At 34.0% G+C, this 20,825-nt stretch overlaps 1 protein-coding gene across 6 annotated transcripts in view; it reads right to left on the reverse strand.

Annotated features, from left to right (window-relative positions):
• Cnksr2 (connector enhancer of kinase suppressor of Ras 2) overlaps positions 1-20,825 on the reverse strand; it is a 239,870-nt gene that overhangs the window by 117,372 nt on the left and 101,673 nt on the right. For all 6 annotated transcript variants that reach the window (XM_021153093.2, XM_021153091.2, XM_021153094.2 and 3 more), the window contains exons 6-8: positions 14,905-15,024; positions 9,147-9,206; positions 3,810-3,878 (exon numbers count right to left, since the gene is read on the reverse strand). In XM_021153093.2, coding sequence (XP_021008752.1) covers positions 3,810-3,878; positions 9,147-9,206; positions 14,905-15,024 — 249 coding nt within the window. The remainder of the gene's footprint in view (positions 1-3,809; positions 3,879-9,146; positions 9,207-14,904; positions 15,025-20,825) is intronic.

The raw sequence follows: 20,825 nt of genomic DNA on the forward strand, positions 1-20,825 counted from the left end.
CAATATATCTTGTTCAGTCTATCTTCTTGACATCTCAACCTGGTTATTCCATTTAGGTAGCTTCTATAACCAAATATATTGAACCACATTTGCCAAAATACTCATGAAATGCCAAGAAAACCTTTCACAATCACAATGAATATGTTTTAGTATTAACACAAAATTGAAGGAACTTTCCCAAATGCCAGATCAGTTACCGTACATACCCCATTCTTTCAAATGTTATACCTAAAAAGAAAGTGTATGCTTTCAATATGGACAAAATACTTAGAACACTCATACCAACAAAAGTATTAACCTGTAGATTTGTTAGGAATGGGCCCAGATGTTTTTGAAGAAGTACATTATCATCAGCAAAAAAACATGTTTAGACTCCATCATGAGGGAAGAGTTCCTAGTTCAAACGATGTCAAGGTGGTAAGGAGAGGGAGAGGAAGAGGGATAAGGAGAGTGAATGGAGAGGAAGAGGGAAAGGGAGACAGAGAAACAAAAAGGGGGAGAGAGAGCATTACAGAGAGATGAGATGAGAGAGAGAGAGAGAGAGAGAGAGAGAACTAGAGACAGACAGAATGAATGTGGGGCACTTTCAGCAGCCTTTCAGAAGTTGATCTTCAGTGGCAGGGAGGACATGCAATAGGAATTCTGCTTTGCTTGGACGCTCATGAGTTTTTTCTTCTTCCTATCGGGCAGTCAGTTTCTCAGCCACAGAGGTATGTTGATGTGAAAAGTTTAAAGGCTTATAATGAAGAATACAGCAAGATGAAAATGGACATGTAACTTCCAGTTTCATTTCAAGTAACAAAATATCCATTTTAATAAAAGAACATAGGAGAATCACACACATCTAATTGGACATGCTAAAAAGATAAGAGAGGTAAGAATGTCAATTGCTATTGAGTATATGAACCACAATGGCATTCAAATGTCCTTGTGATTCATTTATCTTTCATTGACCCTCATGGAAATATTTAAAATTGTGTTTCAATGAAATTTATATAAAGAACATGAGCAGATTTTTATATTGTACAATACAACCTGTAGTAGTACGGTTTTAAAATTATAGAAAACTATTGATATAGAATCATGCCAAACAATAAGATTTAGCATCACCTTTTCCTAATTGTTGAATCTGGAATGGTATAGGCTAATTCTCATAATATCATCATTCTGGTAAATTGATGAATGGATTACATCATTTATATTATGTTTTTCAATCTATTACACTATTTATTGCACCATCATAGCCAAGCACTACTCTCCATTTTAATGATTATAGAGGATAGAAGGGCAATTGCAGACCACAAATAATTCACACTTATTTCTAGTAATTCATCCACCTACGCATGCTTTAGCAGTATGAAAACTCAGATAATTTTTATTCTTCTCTCACATAGGTAACAATAAAAAAGAGGAAAGGGTAGTTTACATTAAATTAAGAAACATCATGCACAAATAAGCCTTTTACTTCAGCACAAAGAAGAAAATTTGGTAACTAATGACACTATTATATTGTTTCCCAATCTTAATATTGCTTCCTTTTTCTGTTTTAATCCAAAACCCATCTGTTAGCTATAATAGCAGTCTACCATGAAACAGGACTCCAAGAGGTTCAACTACAGTATTAGGTAGAAGGATAGAAGAGAGGAAGTGTCTAATGTGTACTGTCATTTGTGATAGGCATTTTACTTATTCAGTCTATCTGAAGGAACTGAGTTCCCTGAGACATGGCAGTAAAGATGAGATTCAAACCTAAGTCAAATTTCAGGAAAAGTGATTCACTACTCCAGTTATGTAAACTCTCTCTCTCCTCTTCCCTAATAGGTGGCTCCACTGAATCTCAATGAGTCTTGAGATTTACTCACACGAGTATTAACTTCTTAGGATTCTTACTCCTTTGTCTGGTAATTTTGTAAGTCGAATTGTAGAAAGGGTAGTACAATACAATAAGATTGAAGCAAGAGTCTGGGTCTTGGAGGCAGAAAGTTATGAGATGTTGATGAATTAAATACTTTTTCTGAGTCCCAATTTCTACAGCAGCTTTTCTGCAGGATTTATTATAAAGAATAAATGAAATATTAAATATGTGACATATTTGTATTTAGAGTTACATGCTAAGTTTCTGCTATAGTAAATATTCCTAGAAAGGTAAACTACACTGACACTATTAGTCACTTAAGGCCATAAGAGCACAAACTAGAACTACTTCCCCCAATCCTTATTCTGTGCAGTTTTCAACAAAAATTGTAATTATTCCTTGATGAAAATGTGTATGCACAGTCTCATAACATTCAAATGTCACCAATTCATACAGATTTTATTAGCTCTTCTATAAATATTTAGACTTTGATATTCATTTAATGAATGTCAGATCGGAATACTCTTTAAACAATGTTTTTTCTTTACTAGAAACTAACTTCCATCTTAAACTCTATCAGGTAGAATTTCACACAGAAACATTACAAGAGAAAGTCTACTTGTAAAAGTCTCTGGTCAAGAAGGAACCAATATGAACAGAACAGAGGAAAAAGCTGCCAGGGTACTGGAATAGCTGCTTTATCCCCTTACCCAAATTCTCATTCTATGGGTTTAGAAATTTCTAAAGGACAACCACTTTGAACAATTTTTTATAGTGTGAAAATACAGTCACCAGGCCTATCAAGGGACAGAAAGCCTTTGTATATTATTAGTACTTTATTGTTCAGTATCAGCCACACACCAATATATCTCATTTAAGATTTTCTATCCACTTTTATATCAGGTAGACAATGAGCTCACTGAAGACACATTTTAACTTTCATGAGCATTGGGAACCTTTCTAAACTTTCTTGACGAAAAACCAGGCTTCCCAAATTTTCATTAGGACATGCAAAAGCAAATTTAGCTTATCGGCATGATCAGGAAATGGTCGTTCATCCTGAAGTTAGTAAATAGCGTAAAATGTTTGTTTTTTAAACATCTCATACTTCTAAAGATGAAGACTATTATATTAATAATCTCAGATTATTTTAATTTCAAATTTCCACATCAGATTTCATGTTTGTCAAAGAGAAGAAATAAAGCCAATCATCTGAGGCATATGAAATAATCAGAAACGAATTCCATTCATTTCCTAAATCTTTGAAAATTTATCATCACATTTTTATTAGGTATTTTCTTCATTTACATTTCAAATGCTATCCCGAAATTTCCCTATACCCTCCCCCCCGCCCTGCTCCCCTACCTACCCGCTCCAGCTTCCTAGCTTATCAACACATTTATCACAGGCTACCATTCATAGTTCTGTGAACATATTTGTGAACTGTATAGGACAAGAAAGCTTTCTGAACTAATTTAACGTAATATTTTTTAGAAGTAAAACTATAGTTCCTCTTGGCAAGCTAAGAACCAAGTTAGCTACTTAAAAGCATAATTTTTACAAAAATGTATACTTAAATTATGCCCAAATCTTCCACACATTAATAAGTCAGTGTTCCAGCAGATAAATGAATGTATGTTTATTACAATTATATATATATATATATATATATATATATATATATATATATATATTAGCTAATTCACAAACCTATGAAAATTAAAACAAACTTCTATCAGGAAAAGTCAAGTTTATAACCACCAATATCCTGTCATGTTTTAAACAGTCATGCCTTAAATTCCATCAAACAATTTGGAAGATTAATTATTCATTTTTATAAGTTCTTCAATGATCTTGTATAAATACTGGTGTTTAATTCACGAGTCTCATTTTAAAACGTTAGCAAGTCTTTCACTTAGCTCCTCCCACTGACTCTTAAGGTAATTATACATACCACAGTCTGATGATTCACTTGGATCACTTCATCCCCAGCATGGATTTTCTTACAGCGATCTGCAGGTGACTGAATTTAACATAAAAGAAATAATATCAAGATTAACAGCCTTTTCTTTTCTCTGGAAACATTGCAACAACCATCTATTTAATTAGATTTTAAAAAATTAATCATAGCCTTCAAGTAATTATTATAATTGCTTACTGATAGGTAACACATGGCTTGATTTCTCTATATAGATAATGACAAATGAAACGCAAAGTAATAGATATTTACACTAAAAAACAAAAACATCTTTCTGAAAGCATTTAAGGACAATAATAACTGCTACTAAACTTAGCAAACTTAATCGAGAACACCCTCCTAAGTACTACTAGGCAACAGGCTTTTAAATATCTTCCACAAACAGACAAACTAAAAACAATAAACACAAAGCCAACAAACAAATAAAAAAGAAGTAGGAGAAAGACAAGGTGAGGATATGGAAGGTGGAGAAGTATTGTATGAAGAAAATACTTCAACAAAAATGTAAAAATGTATATGCATATTTTACAATACTTTCACAGTTTTACTTAGGCCTTTCCCATTTAATATAAATAATACATATTAAGATAAATGGATCAATATTTTCAAGTATATTCATATAATTAGCATTAAACTTCAAAGCCTGATAATTAAGTTGATAATTTATTTCACTATTAATAAAGCCTATTCTGAATGATACAGAAAAGCAAATTAAAACAAACAGCAATTACATGAAGTTTGCATTATATAACATTCTCTCTAAGTATCTAATTATAAGAGCATGTTGTTCTATGTAATAGAACTGTTTAACAAACCACAATAGATGAAACAAAATGTTAACACTACAGAACATAATAATTCCATGACTTTACTCTCTTAATACAAAAGAAAAACAAATAAAGCCAATTTGATAACTTAATATTTATAAAATTTAAAATGTATAAAGGAAACTAAAATGAGATTCATAATAGAATCTTTTTAATTCTCCAGGTGTTATAATAGATTTTATATAGACTTATTTTCCTAGTTACCACTGATTAACAATTATATGTATTTTAGCCATCTTTATTTGGCAATAAACTCTTGTATATTGACTCTACAGATGGATTTTTATAAAACATTAATCTATTAAAATCATTTGCTTAGGCTCTGATACTACTCAGTAGCATCTATTAAAAAACAAAGAAAATGAGTAGTGTGGTGACAGGATCAGAAAATAAAAGATTGCCTTTGATACCCAGGAATGGGATGTACTATAAAAGTGATTTCTAGTTATTTTGTGTTATTTTGTTTTATGTTTATGCGGTGTGTGTGTGTTTGTGTGTGTGTGTTTGCACATGTGTCTAGGCCACAGGTTGACGTCAGGAATCTTCCTCAAATTGTTTCACCTTATTCACTCTTTCTTTTTAGACTGAGGTTAAGGACTCCAATGGAAGAGCTAGAGGAAGGATTGAAGGAGCTGAAGGGGATGGCAACCCCATAGGAAGACCAACAGTATCAACTATCCTGACTCAGAGCTCCCAGAGACTAAGCCACCAACTAAAGTTCCATGGCTCCAGCTACATATGTGGAGAGGCCAGCTTTGTCTGGCCTCATTGGGAGAGGATGTGCCTAATCCTGTAGAGACCTAAGACCCCAGGAAAGGAGGATGTCTGGGGTGGGGGTAAAGGAAGGACCCTTCTCAGAGGCAAAGGGGGTGGGGAATAGGATGAAGAACTGTGTCAGAGTAGACCAGGAGGGGGGCAACGTCTGGAATGTCAATAAGTAAAACAATTTTAAAACAGGGAAAAACATTTCATTCATTCATTTATTCATTCATTCATTTAATTTGTGGGCAAGCTTGCAGCATAGTGCCATGCGTGGAGATCAGAACAAAGTTTTTGAGTCACTTATTTTCTTCCATGTGGCTTCCAGGGGCAGAAATCAGATCATGCTTTGTGACAGTGCCTTTACCCATCTTACATGCCTCTTTAAATTTTAATTTTACATTTACTTGGTATGAGTGTGCATGGGGCAGAAGCATACACACATCATAGCATGCTTGTGGAATTCAGTGGACAACCTTAAGGAGTTCGTTCTTTTTATTTACTGCACTGGCAATGGCTCCAGGGAATGAACTTAACCTGCTGTCAGGCCTGGCAGCAAACATCTCTACCTGCTGAGCCCTCTTGGTGACTGCACCAACTTGCCTTTTGAGACAGTTTCTCTAAGTGAACCTGAGCTTATGGATTAGCTCTTCTGACTGGCCAGCAAGCCTAAGGGATCATCCTGTCTGCTCTCCCAGCACTGGTGTTACTAACATTCTCTAGGGTACCTGGCTGGGAATCACATTCAGGTCCTTGCCTTTGTACCACAAACCCAGAATCTCATCAGGCCGGTTACTTTTTAAAAGTTAATTTCCATTTTCTAATTATTTTGAAAACATAGAAGACTTGAAACAATACTGGAATTTTTTTTTTAGCCCACAAAAAATTTGCCATAGGCTAAAATTCAAGATAAGATAATATTTCACGGAGTATACCATTATTTAATGAACTAACGATGCTGTTAGGGATTCACCTGAGTTATGAACCTTATTTTTAGGAAGTGGCAATATTACTATATTAGACCATCACTATGTAACAATTCTGAAAGGATTATAAATCACTACTTTAATAGTGCCAGTCACTTGTACAATTTGACTCAAAACTCATCTTTTTAACAAGGGATAGAAAAAAAAAGCAATCATACAACTCTGGTCAGGATGTAAAAAAAAAAATGGTCTGCACACTTATAAAGAAAAAAAAAGAAAAGAAAGAAGGAAAAGAAAAGAAAAGGAAAAAAGACATGTTTTGTATAGGAAGGGAAAATCCAAGTAAGTCATACAAGTTATAGACGCTCCTTGTGGAGCTGGATCTCAGAGATCATGTCCCCCCAGTCCTCAGCTCAAACATAAAAACCAAAGAACTAGGGTACAGCAAGCAAAATATAACTTACCGCCTTTAGTGAACAGCTTTACTAAGACTCAATTCAGAACTTCTAATTACAAATTATGTAGGATTCCCAAAATATTAAAATAGTATTGAGAAAAGAATTATCAAAGGATAAACAATGATTATGTGATTGATATGTAAAACTATGGCCAATTCAAACAGTCCTTTTCTGTATTTACGAACTTTCACCAACTAAGTCAAGTGTATAAAGCACAGAAAGTGTTATTTTCACAAATGTCAGCTAACAGACATCCATTCCTACAAACACTTCATGAGACAGTTCAAAAGCACCATTTTTGTGATTTTTTTCTGATTCACTTGATCACATTTATTAGCTTTTCCTTTGTTTATCAGGAAACTCATAATACCTGTTTACATAGTTGAATCCCTACATATTTGCTATTTCTCAACAGAAAAAACCCCTAGCTTATTATAAATGCCCTTCCAGTGCTCAGTACCTTGTCTGGAACACAGTGGATAGAGTAGGGCTTGTTACATGACCAATGAGTATATAAGTCATCTAATGGATGCACAAGTAAATCAGAGAATGACAGCAAAAGTGTAGTGAATAGTGTCTTACTGAATTTCAGATTACGAAATACTTCACTGCATGCATTTTATTGATTTTAGATGTCCCTTTTAATGTCAAATATGATGTTACTATACCATTCCAATCACAGTGTTTCATTTTCAATAAGAAATCAAGAAAAGAACTTGAATCAATAATTAATTATTTAATAGGCATATTAATTGAAAATACTGATTTCAGAGGAGAAATATTGGTAAACCACTGAGATTAATGATAATTGAAATTAACTTAATTCCACCAGAGTTTTCTGCAAAAGAACACAGCATAAATATGTAAATTCTCTGACTCTCTAAAAGAAAATAACAACAAAATAAAAAATTATCACCTGCTTATGTAAAAGAGGAGAGACCTGGGATAATTTATATTACACTAATTATGTTAATGCATGGCTTAACATATGCATACTTCTATTTTTAGAGCACAGTTATAGTTCTGTGGGACATTATCTTCAACTTGTTTACTTGATTTTAAAAACAATCTACAATGAGATGAACTACTTACTGATAACCTTTTTCCAACTTATACTTAGAGTACCCACTAGAATACCTTTATTAATGAATGATTCTGGGTTGGAACCTGAGAATTGAAATTTCTAGCAAAGCTTTCAAAGTAGGATGATGCTATTAGCTCAGGAATCTCAGTGTTAAAATCTACACCTCTCATGGACGGAGCCAAAGTATGCTGCAAGTATCCGGAAAGCCTGAGTGAGCTGATGTTTCTCATACCAGTTATGTTTCTTGAAATAACTAAACTATTTGACAGAAGTAAATTATTTACTTGTCACAATAACTTGTCATAAGCTAGAAAGTACTTGTCAAATTAACTCTCTGGCTCCAAAAAGAAAATATACGATTATTTTGTTTTTTGACTGTGGTAGAGGGATGGGGCTGCCATCCCACAGTCAAAAATTCTGACCCAGAATTGTTCCTGTCTAAAAGAAGTTCAGGGACAAAAATGGAGGAGAGATTGAGGGAAAGGAGGTCCAGTGACAGGCTGAAATTGGGATCCAGCTCAAGGGGAGGCTCCAAGTCCTGACACTATTACTGATGCTATGGTGTGTTTACAGATGGGAGTCTAGTATGGCTGCCCTGGCCCAACAAGTCGCTGAAAGTGTCAGATGCAGATACTTCCACCCAATCAATGGACAGAAGCCGGAAGAAACTGAGGAGGAGGGTGACCCCATATTAAGACCAGCAGTCTCAACTAACTGGGACCCTCGAGATGTCTCAGACACTGAGCCACCAACCAGGTAGCATACACCAGCTGATATGAGGCCCTCAACACATATACAGCAGAGGACTGCCAGGTCTGGCCTCAGTGAGAGAACTCTAACCCTCAAGAGATTTGAAGCCCCAGGAGATGGGAGGTCTGGTGGGTTGGGGGTGGGGGATGGGGACATCCTTTCGAAGATGAGGGGGAGGGGCAGAGGAGGGAGGAGGAGGTATGGGATGAGGAACAGTCAGAAGGCAGGCCAGGAGGGGGATAATGATGGGACTATAAAAGAAGATTAAAGAATATTAAATAAAAAGTGTTTAACAATCCAAATAGAAAACATCTGAATTTCTCTAAATAACTATTCTAAATAACTAGTTAAAAAATAACTATTCTAAACTAAAGAGCAAAATTGTAATGCATCCTGAATCTACTTAGTATGTATTTTTATAAACAGTGATCATATGCTATTGTAGTCAACATTTTACTTCATTCATGTGAAATACACACAAATGCCAATTGAACTGTTTTCATACTTACATTTTCTGTGGTTCCGGTAATTACATGGAGGCCATCATATGTGGATTTGATATACATACCCTAAGAAAAAGACAGGATCAGTAAAAGTGAAGCAACTGACATATTTTCAAGTATAATATAATTTTATTCATGAGATAATAATGCTGAGTTAAAACTAGTAAAAACTAATTACGATGTGTGAATGTTCTGGTTTCTTAAGGCTATCTAAAGAAGCTTATACTCAATCAAATAACTAATTGAAAAGTGAAATTGCCATAAAGACATAAAATTCAGCACGGTGTTTCAATATACTAAACATAGCTTAATTTTCTAAAATTCATACTAACATTATGTGGCAAATTTGTGTATATGTTTTAGCCACCTATTATACTGCTATAATTTTACAATTTAAAGTAGCCATCAATAGAAATATTCTATCTGCAATTAGCTTTAATCTGTAATTAGCTGGAGGTGAAACAGTAATAAAATCTTACTTATATAAACTTTCTTTTTTTTATATTGTAGCATTCTGAATTTTCCTCCTTTATTTTGTAGTATTTGTAGTATTTTATATTTTTCTTATTCCTTGTCTGATATACAAGAGATTTAACAATAACCAACACAATATCTGCAGAAAAGTATACATTTAAAATTATACAATGAAATCAATTTCTATACTATTTTCTCATACTTTTATGTTTATTATATGAGATACCCAAATATCCTTGTGATTCAGTGAAAAGATAAAAAAAATGGAGCAGAAAAGTTAATGGTTTGGAATGACCAAGAAATGACAAGGTAGTGCCTTCAATTTTAAAGTAATTTCCAGATGTCATATATGAAAAGCTTAAAGTTCTGAAAACTGCTGAGCAAAGCACTAAATGGGAAATGAAATTAATGTAACTTTCAAAGAAGGTTGTTTACCAGTGAACTACAGTTTCTTAAATGAAATTTCACAGTTTAATATAAAATAAATAACCCAAACAAAAGTATTTATGGAAAAATATGGCCATAACAATATGGCAATCTTCAACCTTATGCTGGTGACTGTGTATGTCATATACAGTTTTGAGTTTATATCCATCTCATTACTTATTGGGAAGCAAATAATATTAAAAACATCAAAGAAGGGCTGGAGAGATTGCTCAGTGGTTAAGTGCACTGACTGCTCTTCCAAAGGTCCTGAGTTCAATTCCCAGCAACCACATGGTGGCTCCCAACCACCTGTAATGGAATCCAATGCCCTCTTCTGATGTGACTGAGGACAGGTACGGTATACTCACATACATAAAACAAATAAATCTTTAAAAAAGTAAAAAAAAAAATTAAAGAAATGATTGGTGCTAATGCTTCTACCTTAGCTAATAAAAATTAATAAAAGGACTAAAACAATATTTGTAAAAGGTAAATATTACTATTTTGTTTTAGTTTTGTACATTAAAAGATTGTGAGAAAATAAAGTGGGAAAGGCAGCAAAGCCCCCAACAAACCATTATTTCGACTAGAAAAAAAATCATCAACATCATCCTTCAAAATCCATCCATCCATCCATCCATCCATCCATCCATCCATCCATCCATCCATCCATCCATCATCACTAATACTTATTACAATGTGCCAGGGGTTGTTTTAAGTATGTTACATTTATTTAATGAAGTCTATGTGGTGTAGCTATGACTGAGCCTGTTTAGAGGTAAAGAAATTTGTCATTCAAATATCATTATTTTTCTGAAAATGCGATGACTACTGGCTTTGCATTTCATTCAAACCATCTCTCTCATTTTTGTTTTGTTTCCATTAGGAGTTAATTTTGAACAGCCCCTTCTCCCCTACTCAGCTTGCTCAAATGATGTTTGCTTCACTTAATCTCTGAATACCAGTTAAGCAATAATAGCCAAAGCCTCACAATCAAGATGGTAAAATAAGGTATATTTGGAGATCATACAGCTCACCAGATAAAGAAGCCTGAAGCCAAGAAGTTTCTCCAATGATGCCTGTAGGTCCCGCTGTTCAACTCATTATCTCTTTTCTGTCATCCATATTTCAATTGTTCTAATAGATCTCATTTCTACAGCTTTTAATTTTCTAAATATTGTATTTTTAAGCAAATCATGACTTAATTAAAACTGAGCACACTTGTTTGCAGTCTTTCCCATGCCTTTGCATTTTATATATTTAAGCAACTGCTTGTTAGTCAAATTTTCAAACTGATTTATTTTAAATATGACATATGAAGGTTATTCAAAAGTGAGTGCATTTTAAAATAGCATCTTCAATAACTCAAATAAAGCCTCTAATCTTTTGCAAATTTGATATGAATCATAAGAGTCACCCTTAATTCTTTCCATTTATATTCAATTTTAGATTTTTTTCTCTCCCTGAGAAATATTAATTCAGTTGATATATTGCTCACCGTTCTTCACATATGAGGTTCTTTAAGCAACTTCACATTTAGAAATATCCTTTTAAGCTGCTCATACCTACATTTAGTAATTCCAAATTTGGATATGAGAGACGCTCTGTGTATGTGCTGTTAGGTTGAGAACTTGGGAATCCCTGACATCATTGGGCCTACTTTTTACTTTTATTCTTAGATCCACCCTCCACAGATGCTGCAGGAAATGAGTCCAGTGGAGATAGGAAAGGAGGTCATGGGGCTGAATAGTTACGCTTCCTGTTAAGACAGGAGAAATTTCATGAAAGCTTGATCTAAAACATATTGACAAGATTGAAGAAATAGGCTGTAAAACTGTTTCGGATGAAGACTTTTGAAATAATTAGATATAAAATATTGAAGGAAGCCTCGGATTTCTAAAAATTTTTCTAATCATAGACAGCTACAAAACCAGCTAATACCATTAATTGGGAAGGGGGAGATAAATATAAGAATTTGGGATTTTTTTTCTCTAAAGAACGAGATTGATTGGAGAGTTCATGTCTTTTGTCCATGTGACAGGATCTAGGGTCACTCAGAAGAGAAGCATCTGTGCACATCTGTGCAGAAACAGCCAGACTAAGGGTAGCCAGCCTCTGAGGGAGTCTGTTAGGTACTATTTCTACTAGATTAAGTGATGTGTCTGGAGGAGACTGTCTTAAATGTCAGGGGTTCATTCCCTCAGCAGTAATCTTGGCTGTATATCAAACATTGAGTAAAAGAGTTGAGTACTAGCACTCCTTGTTTTTTTGCTTCTTGATTGTGAATGTAATATGACTAGTGGCCTCAATATCCTGCCTCCTCCATCTCCTGCCATGAAGAACTTGGACAGTGAGCTAAAATAAACACCCCCCCAAAAAGATAATTTTTTAAAATGTCATATATATTTTATTTAGATTTACCTCATAAATTCTTGCCTGGTTATATATTTTTTCTTTTTAAATATTTTTTATTAGGTATTTTCCTCATTTACATTTCCAATGCTATCCCAAAAGTCCCCCATACCCTCCCACCCACTCCCTTACCCACTCACTCCCACTTTTTGGCCCTGGTGTTCCCCTGTACTGGGGCATATATTGCATGACCAATGGGCCTCTCTTTCCAGTGATGGCCGACTAGGCCATCTTTTGATATATATGCAGCTAGAAACACGAGCTCCGGGGTACTGGTTAGTTCATATTGTTGTTCCACCTATAGGGTTGCAGTTCCCTTTAGCTCCTTGGGTACTTTCTCTAGCTCCTCCATTGTGGGCCCTGTGATCTATCCAATAGCTGACTGTGAGCATCCACTTCTGTGTTTGCTAGACCCCGGCATAGTCTCACAAGAGACAGCTATATCTGGGTCCTTTCAGCAAAATCTTGCTAGTGTATGCAATGGTGTCAGCGTTTAGAAGCTGATTATGGGATGGATCCCTGGATATGGCAGTCTCTAGATGGTCCATCCTTTTATCTCTGCTCCAAACTTTGTCTCTGTAACTCCTTCCATGGGTGTTTTGTTCCCAATTCTAAGAAGGGGCACAGTGTCCACACTTTGATCTTCATTCTTCTTGAGTTTCATGTGTTTCGCAAATTGTATCTTAAATTCTCATAAATTCTTGCCTGGTTATTATTTGATACAAAATAATTATTAAAAAAATCCATGGTTCTTTTCTTACTTTCTGACTGAGAAAATTAATACTTACTCTATAGGGCTGCAAAGAAAATACAAGGCAAATGGAAAGATCTCTCTCGGGGCAATATAGTCATAGAGAAATAAATTGTTCCTAAAGCCCATCAATTAGCTGTGCTCACTTCTTATGTCTATTGTTTCCCATGCTTCTGGTGCAAATTAGTGGGAAAATTTAATTCTGATTCTCCAAAAATCTAATTTAATCTAATGTTGTATTAGCTCATTTTTTTTACTGGACACATTATGCTATGAAAATAACTTAAAGAGGAGATGAAGAAAGAAAAATAAAATACTCAGTATTATGCATTGAAAAGTGTTTATATTTAAAAAAATGAAATTACTTTTGCAAAGGCTGGCCCCTCATGCAGATGTGTTCTAAAAGTCTAGGGTATATCTGCAAGTAAGAACAGGATCAAATACTGTATGTCCTATGTATTATTTTACTTATATAACCATAATTGTGATTAATTTTCATTTATAAATTAAACAAGATTAAAATACCTAATAAAAACTGACATAATGGTTATATGAATACAATTTCTTTCTCTCAAAGTATCATATATTTTCAATTTAACAGTTATATGAAAAATTTTATGGCTTCTTCTTAGCATATCTAATTTGTTAGCACCAGTATTTATGCAGTTTGGGGATATTATTGTAAGTTAGATAAGACTTGATTAAATAAAGTTCTTTTGATATCATGACTTTCATTAATCTCAATATCTATTATGTAGGTAGTGAAACCTACGCCATCCACATTGTCATCTACCATTCCTGGTGATGTTGCAGGTTAACCTTGGCAATGTGTACATTGCCCCTTTTTGCTTTTATTGGACAGTCAGTACTAAAAAAATTGTTTTGAGTTTTATAACTTTGGAGCATTTTAGATAAGGTTGTGTTTGTACTTGTGTAGAGTGAAAGGAGTGTGTTGAATAAAAACTAGCATTAGAATGCAAAAAACCCAAAAGACCTCAATTTGGATCCTCAGCACACCCATAGAATGTCAGGCATCGTGGAACCTGACTGCAATCAAGGGCTGGGAGAAATAGGAGGTATTGGGATGCTTGCTGGCTAGTCAGTGTGTTGAGCTCCAGGTTTATTTAGTAAGATACTCTTGTTTCAACGAACGAGAGAGCAATTGAGGAGGACACTCAATGTTAAAAGCTGGCCACAACACGTACATGTACAGTCATGCCTGCCTGAACACACATATACACACACTATTATAATATACCTCAGAAACACTCATATACAAGAATGTGACTTTAAATTAACTACCTACCCAGTGACAAAGGAGATCTATTAAAAACAGAATAAATCAAAGTAAAATGAAGGAAGAAAATACCTCCTTGGCAGCAACACTGTGCTACTGTAAAACTCTTACAACTTCTTAAGCTAAGGAATTGAAATTGGTGAAAGAATGCAACTAATGAGGAGCCAATTAAATAGGATGATTGAGCAAGTGCCATTTTCTTTTCTCTCGATTTTTATGGATCTGTCTTTTAAAGGTGATTTTTTTTTTGACACCATCCTACTACCTAGACTTCTCTAGGAAATGAAACTAAGGATAAGTCTCTGTGGAAATTCCTAGATGTTTACATTTTGAGGCCGCTTCTTTGCCCACATCACTTGCTATGTGCTGATGGATGATGACTTGATAAACATGGTATTCCTTACCAGCCCTTCACTTGGTTTGATATTTGCCAGCTGAATCACTTCCAGGTGAGCAGACTGTGAAACCAGAGGATCTGACGACAGGGATATGATGTGGTCACAGACTCCAGAGAGAGTTTTACACTGGAAGTGAAAAAGACAAGTTATGGTAAACATGTTGTAAGTAACATACAAATCACCATTTATTATATATTTTAAAGTTTCGTTTTATTTTTTAATTACATGGGTGCATGAATATGATGTTGACAGCCTCTTAGGCATCAGATATCTCTATAGCTGGATTACAACTTGTAAGCTACTTAATGTGGGTGCTGGAAACTAAAGTCACTCTTAATCTCTGGCCATATTTCCAGCCTCTTTTAAGGAGGGAAAAATACACAGTTTAAGAATGTCACCTAGCATTTGATTCTTTAAACTTCTTATACAAAAGCTTATTAGGTACACATAATACACAAAATGTATCTAATTATTTTAAGTTATGGATATATGAACTGTATGTCTGGATGTTAATGAAAGGTATAGTTATGTATTATTTATATTATTTGAAGCATCATGTCTTTTATTTAATGATCAGAAAAGCAAAAGAAAAATGATCAAGGTCCTTGAAAGATATATTACATGTTTAGTTGGTTAATTCTTCTTGTATTTTTCTCAACTTTCTGGATCAAGTTTACCTTTGTATAGAACTTCCCATGTCCATAAGGCATAGCTTGCAACAGCTAATCTATTTCTTCACCCTTTTATGACTAGTCAGTTATATCACATTCATCTCTAATTGTTCCCTGTACCCCATTTACTACTCACACCTTAAAACTGCAAATATACCTATATATGATATGCAAATATACTGCAAATATATGTATATATGAATAAGGAGGTCAAATAAGACATTTTTTCTTTAGTGAAAGAGTTAGAATTTTGTGGGAACCTACATTGTATTCTAGTTGTTCTGTGGTTACTACATTAGTCTACCTTGAGGTGGTGATTCTCTTTGTTCTTTCTAGGCTTAGCTTTCCTCCACTATAGAAATTGTCAAGCTAGCAATCCCACCAGCAAGCATGTGCTTAGTCCTGATGTGACTTGAGGTGCCAGGGCAGGTTGGTATGGGGTGGGGTGGGGTGGGGCTCCCCTTCCCTGAGGAGAAGTGGAGTGGGGAATGGAAAGAGAGGCATGGTAGGGTGGGATTGGGAAAAGAGGAGGGAAGGGGCTATGATCAGGATGTAAAGTGAATAAATAAATGAATAAATAAATAAATGAAAAAAGAGTAAAAAAAAAAAAAAGAAGAAACTGTCAAGCTAAATTTGTCTCTATAATGGGACTCATGATTTTTGCATTTGTTTCTCAAAACTGCACTTTAATTGTAGTTATCAGCTCTTAAGGACAGACATTAGTCACATTATATCAATACCTAAAGAAAAAAACTATGGACTATGAGGATAGATGTATGTAATTACCACACTGACAATGACTTTGTCTGTATGCAAATTCTACCCTTATAGCTGTTTTCTTCAGATAGTAAAATATATGATGCAATGAAAATTGCCTTATAAGGTTTATAATTTAAAATGTGACAATATATTTTAAAAGAGCCAAATATAGCTACTATACAAGGATAATTCACAAATACTTGTCTTACCTGTTGTTTTTTCTTACCTATAAAGTCCTCAGTCCATACACTTGAGGCGAATTATCAAACTATTTTTTATGCTACAATTGTCTTATAATGAATAATAATCACAGCAGCAGTTCAGCTGCATAACCATCATAACCATTTCACTCTCTCTGATATTAAGGTCTCAGTGCTTTGGATAAAATGAAGGTGTTTACCTTGATAAACTTCTACTTACAATTAATGATTTGTATTAATTGTAGACTGGACAATCCAGAATCACTTGGAATATAGGCCCAAGGCCTATGCTTGTTGGTATTATCTTGATTACATTAATTGAAGTGGGATGACCTGCCGATTATGGCAGCACTATCCCCTGGGCAGGGGATCCTGGAGTGTATGAGAATAGAGAAAGCTAGTTGAGCACTAGCATTTATGTAGCCATTGCTGTTTCTGATGATTGATGTGATTAATGCTAGCTCTGTGAGCTCTAGCTGCTGTGATTTTCTCCACAATGATGGACTGTAACCTAGAACAGTGAGCTAAAATGAACCCTTTCTTCTTTGTCAGCCTTCCCAGTGCTTGTAATAAATTTGTGAACCATCACAACAGGTTTACATCATTACTTTAAAACTCAATCATATTAACACTACCCAAGACTGTATTTTGGAAAAATAATAGAGTAGGGTAATACATTGTAATTCTTATTTAATATTATTACTAGGATAAATTATTTGTAGAATGCCTACAAATATTTGGCACAATGAGAAATACTTCATATTCATTCTCATTTATCATTCTACCTTCCCAAAGGAGGCATTAGTATAGTCAGCTGAACAGATGTGAGAATTAGGTTAAAAACCAAGCCATGGTTGCTGATTTGATAGAATGATATGAATTCTTAATTATTTGGTTTACTTTGATTACTAGTTATTAACTTGTTTTTAATAAACTTCCTTTTGTATTGCTTGGGCTGCATCAAATGTGTTAGATAACAACTAAATAGTTTATTAACAACTAGGATAATAAAATTAAATCACATTTATGGACGCTTTGCAATTTATAGTATTCCTTGGAATATGTCTTTTTTCAAAACCTTAAGGCAATTTTAGCAGCAAAAGAGCAATTCTCCTATATCTAGAAGATGACTGGTAAAACTTTATAAAGGGCATTTTTCTTTTTTCAATATTCATTTCAAAGGATTTTGTATCTTTAGTTTTAAAAGAAAGACTAAAAACTTCTTAAACTATGTGTCAAAGACAATGAAAGGCTGATGCTCCCTGATGGTTCAGTGGTTACGATTCAGCATCCTCTCAGAAATCTAAAGGGAATATACAAGGGCAAGAATTATGACTACCTTTTTGGATTGGCATAAGCTACCCAATATTCTGACAAAGAATTAATGCCTAAATAACAGAAACATTAGTTATGATGAAGAACAATTTAAATATAAATAGTTCCAGGTTATTTTTCTATGGAATAGTTTATATTAATACTAAATATGAATTGATGTAATTAATAATTTATAATCATACAATATAGATATATTCTTGTGAATCAACTTGTCTTTTTAAACATATAAACTCTAAAGGGAAAAAGAAGATCTGGGCACAACATTTTTACTATAATATGATTTTTAAAGGCAACATTTTAGTCACTTAATGAAAGTTACAAAATAACCTCATTTAGTTAACTAATAACAAGATATAACATTCCTTCATTATCTCTGAACTTATCTGATAATATTAAAGTTTGGCCTATTGTATTTTTAAATAGAAATTTATCAATGATCTAACTATAAACCACAGTGGAAAAAAAATCTAAGATATGGGATTGAGTTACTTGATATATTTTTGTTTTTATGAATAACTGTAGTACTAAACATAGAAACTAAAACTAAAAGAGAATTCTAATCCACGTGACCTCATATACAAAAGAAAAGGAAAGAAAAGAAAAGTCCACCCAGGCTTACTAGATAAAACAAAAGGCTTAATCAAAAGCAGCTTGCACTTTCCACTTCTATACATGAATACTAATTACAAAGTGTATTGAATACAAAACTTAGATAAATTAAGAAATCAACAAATGGCATACATGTGAAATATATGATTTAATAACACATAGTTAAACATTATCATTTACATAGAAATGCATGAGTTTTATTGTAGAAAATGTTATTTTAGTTTAAAGTGCAGAGTACACTTTTATTTGGTTGGGATATTAGAATAACTGAGCATAAACCTTGCCTGCACCTCTGTGTCATTTTTTGAGATGAAATTTGTATTGTATTTGGAAAACAAAAGGTATGCTGTTTTTATAAACTATACATTGATTCAAATAATGGCAAAGAACTCTAAAGGATACATTTCACTTGGAAATATAATATTTAGTGTCTCATTCCTTGACAGGTTTTATCTTTGTTGAACTAGAAATTCTCCAGAGAAAGCGAGAGAGAGAGAGGAAGGAGAGGAGAGGAGAGGAGAGGAGAGGAGAGGAGAGGAGACAGAATCCATAGAGTCAATTCATGTATCCATGCATGTAGAAACCAGAGGACAACTTTTGGAAGTCATTTTTCTTCTTCCACCAGGGATCAAGCTCAATTTGTCAGCATTACTGCCAACCATCTGTACCCACTGAGCCATCTCACTCTACTATTATCTAGTATGCATCATTAAAGTATAAGGTACACTCAATCATGGAGAACTCTGAAAGAATAAAGTTTTAGGAACAAAATTTAAGTTGGTATTTAAAAGTTTGATTTCAAAAACATAATATCCAGTACAGGAAGAATTTCTTATTCATATAAGTAAAGATTATTGAAAGACAACCTTTAACTTAAAAACTAATGCAATAATCTATTGAATAATTCATTTCAATGTGATGTCAAAATTAGATTTAGGTCTAGAGAAGACTTTCAAATATCTTCAGGTATCAACTACAGATTCAAGCAAATAAAAGTCACATAAACCAATTCATCAAAAGCCACCAAACACTCTTGTAATCTATCTGTGTTTCAAAATAAGATAGTGGAGAAAAAAAGGCAAAAGAAAATGAAATAATCATTTCATAATCATGCCTACATTAAAGCCATCCACAATGTCAACAGTCACAGAGTACATGCTACATGATTTAAATGCCAAATGCAATGCTTATGGCTTCCACAGCCTGGAATATTGCTTCTGCTAATTTATTCTGCACCACAAGCATAAAGCTTCATGTTACCCTTGTAGTTCCTGAAAAAGTAAAAGTACTAACTCCTAAGACCTTCTTGTGAGTTAAAATGATTAATTCAAAGCTGACTGTACTCAAACTGTCTTACTTTCTAAATTATTACATTGAAATGTATAGGTCCTGAAAATTATTGATAGCATCTACCTTGTCATTAAAGCTTCTAATTGCTGAAATCCTCATCGTCATAGAATTTCAATGAACATAACTGAAAGTTTTTGTTCAATCTTCCTAAATGGCATGTGGGCATGCATCCTGAGAGGTCAGTCTGTACAAGCTGACAGAGGTAAAGGCACAGTCAAAGCAAAACCCCACAAATCTTGATGTTCTATAAAGTATTTGTTCTCCAGTAACATGCTAACACAAAGGAACAAGTTAGAGGTATAAATATAGTATTTTATATTTATGTTTATATTTATCTTTAAATTTAAATGATCAAAAGAAATGTTTCCATAATTATTCTCTCTTGGTTATTAGTTGCTTTTATGCTTTATTTTAAAATTTCCAAGTTGTTTTGTTTGGTCTGGATCTAACTTTAAATTGATCATGTACTTGGGATTAATACAAATAACCACAAGCCCAGAGACTTAAAGTACTGCACTTATTATTTCTCAGTTTCTGTGAGCTAGGAATCCATATACTAGACCCAGTTCTATTCTACAGATTATGGTTTTACCAACCGGTCAGGTGCCAGCACGGCCAAATTTCAAAAGAGAGGATTAAGAAGGGAGAAAATCTGCTTCCATGTTCATTTAAGTCATTCGTAGGATGAATTTCATTGAGGCTATATTTATTGAGGTTTCATTTTCTTTTTGAATTCAGGGATTATTCTTAGCTCCCTAGAGTTGCTCTCAGGTTTTGGCTATGTGGGATACTTCATAGGATACATTATAACAAGGTGGCTGGCTTTTGCAAGGCCAAGAGAAGATTTCTTTCCTTATTTTTTTTTTTTTAGACATTTAACAAGGTCTTACAATGGTTAAGTTCATCAAACATAATTTCTCTCTCTCTCTCTCTCTCTCTCTCTCTCTCTCTCTCTCTCTCTCTCTCTCTCTCTCTCCCTCTCCCTCTCCCTCTCCCTCTCCCT

Source organism: Mus caroli, chromosome X (genome assembly GCF_900094665.2).
Source record: "Mus caroli chromosome X, CAROLI_EIJ_v1.1, whole genome shotgun sequence".
Taxonomy (NCBI): Eukaryota; Metazoa; Chordata; class Mammalia; order Rodentia; family Muridae; genus Mus; species Mus caroli.